Below are 8,156 nucleotides of genomic sequence, written 5' to 3' on the forward strand. Positions count from 1 at the left end.
AGAGAGAGAGAGGACAGGTAACCACTTCCAAGTAACACACGTGGCTTACATTCCTTCCTTCCTTCCTTCCTTACCTGAGCCTAAACACTTCTCAGTCACCCCTTGATGTCTTCTCGGGAACACCTGCTGTCTCATTCTCGATTCCTGATTCCTGCTCGCTCACTCACCCGCTATAAGGCTCAATTTCCTGGAACTTATGACAGCATTTTGAACCTTTTATTTTTAAGGGAATGTCTCTCTCTCTCTCTTTTTTTTTTTCTCTTCCCTGCCAAAGCTTTCGTGGTATTGTTGATTGTTGTCGGTGTTTGGAAGTGTGTGTGTGTGTGTGTGTGTGTGTGTGTGTGTGTGTGTGTGTGTGTTTCCAGTGATTTTTTTTATTTTTTTCGTGGGATTTTCGGGGTTTCGAGGATTACATTATGACTTCCTGTTGTTTTGTTGTTGTTTTTCTTTATTTTTTGTTTATTTTCTCCTTTCGTTTCTCATTTTTTTTCTTTGTTTTTTCTTCTTCTTTTTTTCCTCTTTTCTCCTTTTTTTTCTTTTTTTCTTTTCTTCTTCTTCTTCTTCTTCTTCTTCTTCTTCTTCTTCTTCTTCTTCTTCTTCTTCTTCTTCTTCTTCTCTTTACTACTACTACTACTACTACTACTACTACTACTACTACTACTACTACTACTACTACTACTACTACTACTACTACTACTACTACTACTACTACTACCTTTAAATACATCCAGAACTTAAAATTCTTACATAATATACTTTTAAGGTCTTTAGGTCAACAGGTTTGAGGTCAAGAATATCTCCCCCCATTATTCCCCATCCCCCTTCCCTCCCCCCCTTTGTGACACCACCTCCTTACGGCTTTGTCTGAAGTCTAAGGTCATAAGGAAGCCTTTTAATACACACACACACACACACACACACACACACACACACACACACACACACTCTCTCTCTCTCTCTCTCTCTCTCTCTCTCTCTCTCTCTCTCTCTGTAACCATGGTAGTTTTAATTGAGTAGTAAATAAATGTTTCAGGTAAATATTTCAACGGGGTGACTAAAGAACATATGCTCAATGCTCACACACTCTCTCTCTCTCTCTCTCTCTCTCTCTCTCTCTCTCTCTCTCTCTCTCTCTCTCTCTCTTGTTTTTCTTCTTCTTCTTCTTCTTCTTCTAAGTAACCTTATTCTAGTAATTTCTGAACAAAATACCTAGAGAGAGAGAGAGAGAGAGAGAGAGAGAGAGAGAGAGAGAGAGAGAGAAATTTGTGAAAACCTGGCTTGAGAAATTCCATGTTAGCTTTGGTAAGACACTTTTTTGGATTCACCGAAAGATGGTGACGAGAAGGAGGAGGAGGAGGAGGAGGAGGAGGAGGAGGAGGAGGAGGAGGAGGAGGAGGAGGAGGAGAAGGAGAAGGGAGCAAGAAGATAAGGAAGAAGACAAGGAAGGAGGAAGGAAGTAGGCTTAATTGGATTAGAAGTTAAGGGAGGAGCTGAAGGAAGAAGAAGAGGAGGAAGAGGAGGGAGGAGGAGAAGGAAGGAAAGACCAGAAGAAGGAGGAGTAAATGTCAGGAAGAGAGAGAGAGAGAGAGAGAGAGAGAGAGAGTGTGTGATGAAATTTCTGCGAGTGAAGGGTGAAAATATGTGATTGATATTTATTCTTGGTAAGAGAGAGAGAGAGAGAGAGAGAGAGAGAGAGAGAGAGAGAGAGAGAGTAATGAAAGAAAAAAATAGACAAGAAGTTAATCAGAGCATCAATGAGAAATGGGATGCGCGTGGATTGAAAAGTATCATGGTGTTTTAGAGAGAGAGAGAGAGAGAGAGAGAGAGAGAGAAATCAACAGACCGAACCGACTGAATCCCAAACAATACAACTAGAAGCACTAAACCCTCAATTAGAACCACATAGAACCACAATCCAGCAACAAGAACCACCCAGAGAAACATTAGAACCACCAAAGCGTCACTAGAACCTTAAAGAACGTTACCTAGAACCTTAGATAACCATGTGGTAGCAAAATACACCCTGTAATCATCCGTAGAAATCTTAGAATCGTACAAACCCATTCTCGTGACGCAGAAAGCCGTCATAACTACTTTTAACATTACTCTAAGCGGCAACACGTGAGTCAGGGAGCAGGTCACGGGTTCATGGTTCACCTTAGGGTACGTTGGGGCTTCTGGCTCTCTTCTACTGTCCTTACTTAGTGGGGTTTAAATGGCAGGTTTGATTCCTTTTAAGGGTAATTGCTTCGCTCTGTTATTGGGAGAAATAGAGTGGTTTTTTGGCCCCTTCAGCACCGGGAAGCATCTCTACCTTGAGTTTGGGTTTGATTAGACGATTTTATTGGTATTAGAAAGGGTTTATGATGGTCAGAAGATTAATGGTCAGTCTTAACTATTCTGATCCCTATGTAAGTTTCTGAAGCTGTATAAAATCACCAAATAGTAAGCAGAGTGAATAAGGAAACGCGTCATGGTACTGAATGGGTCAAGAGCAAATATGATGTTTTAGGTGAAATTTGCAAGTTTTTTTTGCTGTCATTTCTTGGTCATTTTCCAGGTTTGATTCTTTTAAGGGTAATTTTGTTTCCATCATTGTGAGAAGAAGCGTGGTTTTTAAGAGTCTTTGTGAAGATTTGCAAGATTTCTTTTTTTACCGTCCTTGCTTGATGGGGATGTGGGGATTAAAATAGTGAAGACTGTGGCCATTAATCTTCTGACCTTCATAAACCTTTCCTAATGTCGATAAAATGATCTAATCGTACACAAATGTCAAGGTAAAATGTGTCCCCAGTACTGAAGGGGTTAAGAACAAAACTAATCATTCTCTGGGCTTTGCAGATAGTGAGAGAAGAAAACATTTACGAATATAATTTTGTTCTTGTTGCTTTGTCTTATCTCTTATGTGATTTTATAAGTCTTTAATTGAGTTTTCATGATTCCTATGGTAGTTTAACAAAAATCCCTCTATTATGAACTAAGCAAAAAACAGGCTAATAATTTCCATAGCGTCTGAAAATGATCGTAGTGAGAGGACAAAGAACTTAGGAGAACTTGTTGCTGCATGACACAAAGAACCACATTTCCAAATATTCCTTTGTCCTGTCCCTACCATGTCAGACTCGAGTAGAAGCATTTGAGTTTCTGAGAACGTTTTTTCATGATTACAGCTATAACTTGAGAATTCTGCATCATTAAAATAGATAGATAAATAAACAACACTTCTGAGAATACAACCAGCTATGTCTGTGTCCTTTGAAATGTGTCGTGGTGAGAGAACAAAAGCCTTTACGAAAACCACGAATATTCTACTGATTTTGTGGCTTCTTGGCTCAATAGACAACACTTATTCTAGACACTTGTACGAAAACCACGAATATTTTACTGTTGTTTTGGCTCTTGATGCAATAGACATTACTTCTCGACACTTCAAGGGTATTTTCGTGATGTCGCGTCGTCAGTAGGAAAGACACGTGAAAATAACACTAATTATCTCTGTGGCCTTTGAAAGCAGTCGCAGTGAGAGAGCAAAGAGTCTGAGAACACGCGCTTGTTGCCTCCCACGCCGCCAACCCGAGACCTTGCAATAGAACTTCCCACGGATCAGTTAGCATGACAGTTTATGCCCTTCGATATCAGTTTATTTCTCTTATTAGGTTATTGATTGTATTTTTAGATTATTAAAGGTTTATATTATCAATTACACTGTGGAGCTAATACCAGAGAGAGAGAGAGAGAGAGAGAGAGAGAGAGAGAGAGAGAGAGAAGAGAGCATTTGGTTTCTGTCTGTAAATGGGAACAGTGATAAGCTGAAATTCCCTGAAACCACTGCGTAGGTAGATGCTCTCTCTCTCTCTCTCTCTCTCTCTCTCTCTCTCTCTCTCTCTCTCTCTCTCTCTTTGTGCACTTTCCTGCTGTTCGTCCTCGTCCTTCTCTTCTTTGTCCTCCTCCTCCTGTTTGCAGATTGGATAAACTTACATTGCATGACTGAATAGTGGACAGTAAAACCAGAGAGAGAGAGAGAGAGAGAGAGAGAGAGAGAGAGAGAGAGAAAGGGTCAGTCTCTGGTCACATGGCAACGGTGTTGTGTTAATATCATCTTTAAAGAGCATTAGGTAGCAGTTAATCCTCTCTCTCTCTCTCTCTCTCTCTCTCTCTCTCTCTCTCTCTCTCTCTCTCTCTCTCTCTCTCTCTCTCTCTCTCTCTCTCTCTCTCTCTCTCTCTCTCTCTCTCTCTCTCTCTCTCTCTCTCTCTCTCTCTCTCTCTCTCTCTCTCTCTCTCTCTGTCATTGCCACATCGTCATTGGCAATGCTTTCTGAGGAGCACAAGGACAGCGTTGCCAAGGTTATTTATTCAATTGTTGGTTCTCGGGATGGTATTTTAACATCATTAGACAACAATTTATTTTATTTTTATTCGCTAATCTGTAAGGTCGAGGAGGCAAAGGGCAGTGTGCCGTGAGCTAAATATTACGATAATATTTTCTTTTTACTTCTTATTCTAGTAATTCTCTTTTTACTTTCTCCAATTTTTTTTCTTTCTCTTCCTTTTCTTTTTATTTTTGTTCTACTTTTCAGTTTTGTTTCTTCTCTTTTTTCTTCTCCTTTTTCTTCTTTTTCCTTTTTCTTTTCCTTCTCCTTCTTCTCCTCTTCCTTCTCCTTCTCCTTAATCTCCTCTTCTATATCCACTTTTATCTCTACCTCCTCCTCCTCCTCCTCCTCCTCCTCCTCCTCCTCCTCCTCCTCCTCCTCCTCCTCCTCCTCCTCCTCCTCCTCCTCCTCCTCCTCCGTTTTCTGTCATCATAATATCTTCATTAGTAGAAATAGTTTAGTCAGTCACATACTTATTTTTCCTGTGCTAACAATACTAATTCTTATCTCTATGTACTTTCCCTGGTTCCCTTCTCGTTTTCTTTCTCTTCTTATCCTTCTGTTCATTCTCTTCTTCCTCCTCCTTCGCACAGGTGTCTTGCTCCAAATAACACTAATTATCATCACCTGTTGCTCTTCTTACCTTCTTCTTCCCCATCCTCTTCCTCTTCTTCTTCTTCTTCTTCTTCTTCTTCTTTTTCCATGGTCTACTTGGCTAATGGTCGTAGCGTTAAATTGTTCGCTTAAGGACTGGTTTACTTATCTACTTCTACTTGTTTACTTGTCTACTACTTCTACCTGGAATTCTACTGATATTGCTGTTACTATTATCACGATGTTGCTCTCAGAAATTATGTTGTTTTTTTTTTTCGTTCTCTCCTTTTTTAAGTGTTTTCTTTTTCTCTTTTCTTTTTTCTTTTTCTTAATCTGTTTACTTTTGTATCTCTCTTTTCGTGTTATTTCTTTTGTTACTACTACTGCTGGTATTACTACTACCACTACCACTACCACTACCACTACTACTACTACTACTACTACTTTTTACCTCAAAACAGCCTCACGTGAACCAAGAAGTCTGCTGCTGCTACTACTACTAACAATAATGATAATAACAATAATAAAATAATAATAATAATAATAATAATAATAATAATAATAATAATAATAATAATAATAATAATACTGTTAATGCATCGGTAATTATGCACAATAAGTTGCCAGCGTCCTCTCACTTAGGCACAAGTTTATGTTACATTCATTTACCAGAATTAACCTCCTTTCCCGCCTCCTGTTTGGTACCTTCAAATTATTTAGTAAGTTTCTGAGCAAGGGTTCCAGAGAGAGAGAGAGAGAGAGAGAGAGAGAGAGAGAGAGAGAGAGAGAGAGAGTTATATTCCTCCATTCTATTCCTTGGCTGTAATTCACCACAGTAACAGAGAGAGAGAGAGAGAGAGAGAGAGAGAGAGAGAGAGAGAGAGAGAGAGAGAGAGAGAGAGAGAGAGATGTATGTGTGTGTGTGTGTGTGTGTGTGTGTGGGCGTATCTGCAGCGCCGCCCGTGTCATGTTGGAGCGTGTTGACATGGGCCTTGTGTAGCCTTTGTTTTGAGGTGCAGGTGTGTTTACCTCAAGGCAGTCACGACGTGTTTGTTTACGCTCATCAAGAGAATTCGGGCCTCGTCCATTCTCGGCTCTCACGTCAGTATCTCCCGCGTGAGGCAGAGCAAGTGTTGGGTTTTGCATTCAGAGGGAGGCATATTAGCACCTCCATCGGTAACCAGTGTTGGAAGGTGCTAGTGCTGTGAGAAAAGTGGAAAGGAGTCGATTCTTTAATGTTGGTATGGAAGTCACGAATCCTCCAGCCTGTGATAGCGTCCGTTTTCTATGAGATGTATCAAAGACTCGGGGGAACTGCGCAGGTGCAGAAGAGAGGCTAAAAATCGATGAAGACCTCCAGATGTAAACTGGAATGCTTTGTTGTTCTCTTGCGATAACTATGTCTATGATAAGGCTTCAGGGCGCGGGTGAAGGATGCGGGAAAGACGTCACGCCGCCCTGCTCATCCTTTTACTCCCGAGTTGCGACAAGTGCGGGCCAGGCATGTAGGGGCGTCAGGGGGGGGCTTTAACTTTTGTTGTTGTGAGCACGTGGCTGGGGTTGTTGAGGCGGGGTTGAGGCGTGGGCGGCGGAGGTGGTGCAAGCAGGTGTTGCGAGGTGGAGGTGTTGCGGGCGAGGGCGTGGTGGCAGCGGCAGGGGAGGAAGGATCCACGTGCGAGGTTTGAACTGTTGTAACGTGAGGGTCGTGTCAAGTGGTGGCGTGGCAGGTGGTGGTGGTGGTGGTGGGGGCGGGGGCGGGTATGGGGGTCAGAGCTCCCTGGAAGGCTTGCCGCCGCTTGTTTATTTACTCTCGCCTCTCCCCGGCCTCCCTGATTCCTGAAGCTGCTCAATCATTCATGGCGGCGCATCATGGAATCGCCCCCCTTCCCAGAATTCCAGTTAACCTGTTCCAGGACGCCGCCAGGTGACTCAAACCTGCCCGCTTACTAGTCGGAAAAACACTAACTGGCACCGCGTTCCAGACTCAGCTGTTCGACCTCGAAAACATACAGCACCGTTCAGTGAAGTTTCGGCAGTGGGAGAGGGAGGTTGTGCGCCGCCGCGGGTCCTCAAGATCTTTTGTGATAACCTTTCCGCGGGTGGCAATACAGTGGCGGCAAAGCAGGCCATTGATTGACGGCGGACTTACTGTTTGGAGTGGCTAGCGAACCCCGAACGCGGCGCCCGGGCGAGTCCACAATACTGGAAAAAGTGGATGTGTTTTTTCAGGCTTGTGTCCGTCGGTTGGCATCGCGGGCTGCGGGAGGGAGGGTGAGGCCGGGGGGCGACGACGACAGTGCCTCGTTCCGTCCTCAGCGGCACTCTCGCTCAGGGCATTCCTCGCTGTCTTCCTTCGCCATGGACACGTGGGCCTAGACCACCAATTATGGGACGCCCCCCCAAGCCCCGCCTCCAGGATGAGGTCTCCGTCGTGAGCGTGGAGGGCGAGGTGGTCTTTGCAGTGCTCACTCTCCAGGCAGACCGATGTGCGGCCCCCACTGCCGGGGACCTGGGCCCCTAGGGTTCCGCGAGCGGCCCTCACCCACTGCCAGCCGCGCCACCGATCTGACGGAGGCGCTGAGGGAGGGTCAGCCCTGTGTGGGTGTTCAGAGCCGCCGCCCCTCGAGTGTCTTACGTGAACCGCCCTCCGCCAGCCACCATGGGCAAGGGGCGCAGCGAGGGCCTGCTCTCAGACCCTCCCTCAACTTCGGCCTCGGCCTCAGCCTATTCCTGACCTCCGCCCTGCTCTTCGCCGCCTTCCACCCCGCTGACGCAGGTAACCATGCCGCCCGACACCCGTACGCGCCAGAGCGCTCACACACACACACACACACACACACACACACACACACACACACACACACACACACACACACAAATTACTTCGTATTATTGCAATGAATGTAACCTGAACTGCTTCAGAGAGAGAGAGAGAGAGAGAGAGAGAAAGAAAAAGAAAAGGGCATGTTATTTATGAGAGGCGCCAAAAAAAGCTCAGTGCTCCAGTAAATATAGCCGCTCAACCTCTCACTTGCAACCTGTCTGCTTGACTCCACGCAGGCAGGTCAGGTCACCCGCAAGCTGCGATGTGTTCATCATCACTCCCACTCCCACTCTCTCTCTCTCTCTCTCTCTCTCTCTCTCTCTCTCTCACCACCACCGTTAATAATTCTTTCCCGTACACGTGTAATG

The 8,156-nt window shown here is 44.6% G+C and overlaps 1 protein-coding gene across 1 annotated transcript in view; it reads left to right on the forward strand.

Annotated features, from left to right (window-relative positions):
• Window positions 1–6,975: 6,975 nt before the first annotated feature.
• LOC123510302 overlaps window positions 6,976–8,156 on the forward strand; it is a 179,215-nt gene continuing 178,034 nt past the window's right edge. Inside the window, exon 1 of the mRNA XM_045265305.1 lies at window positions 6,976–7,740. Coding sequence (XP_045121240.1) covers window positions 7,449–7,740 — 292 coding nt within the window. The 5' untranslated portion in view covers window positions 6,976–7,448. The remainder of the gene's footprint in view (window positions 7,741–8,156) is intronic.

Source organism: Portunus trituberculatus, chromosome 28, assembly GCF_017591435.1.
Source record: "Portunus trituberculatus isolate SZX2019 chromosome 28, ASM1759143v1, whole genome shotgun sequence".
Taxonomy (NCBI): Eukaryota; Metazoa; Arthropoda; class Malacostraca; order Decapoda; family Portunidae; genus Portunus; species Portunus trituberculatus.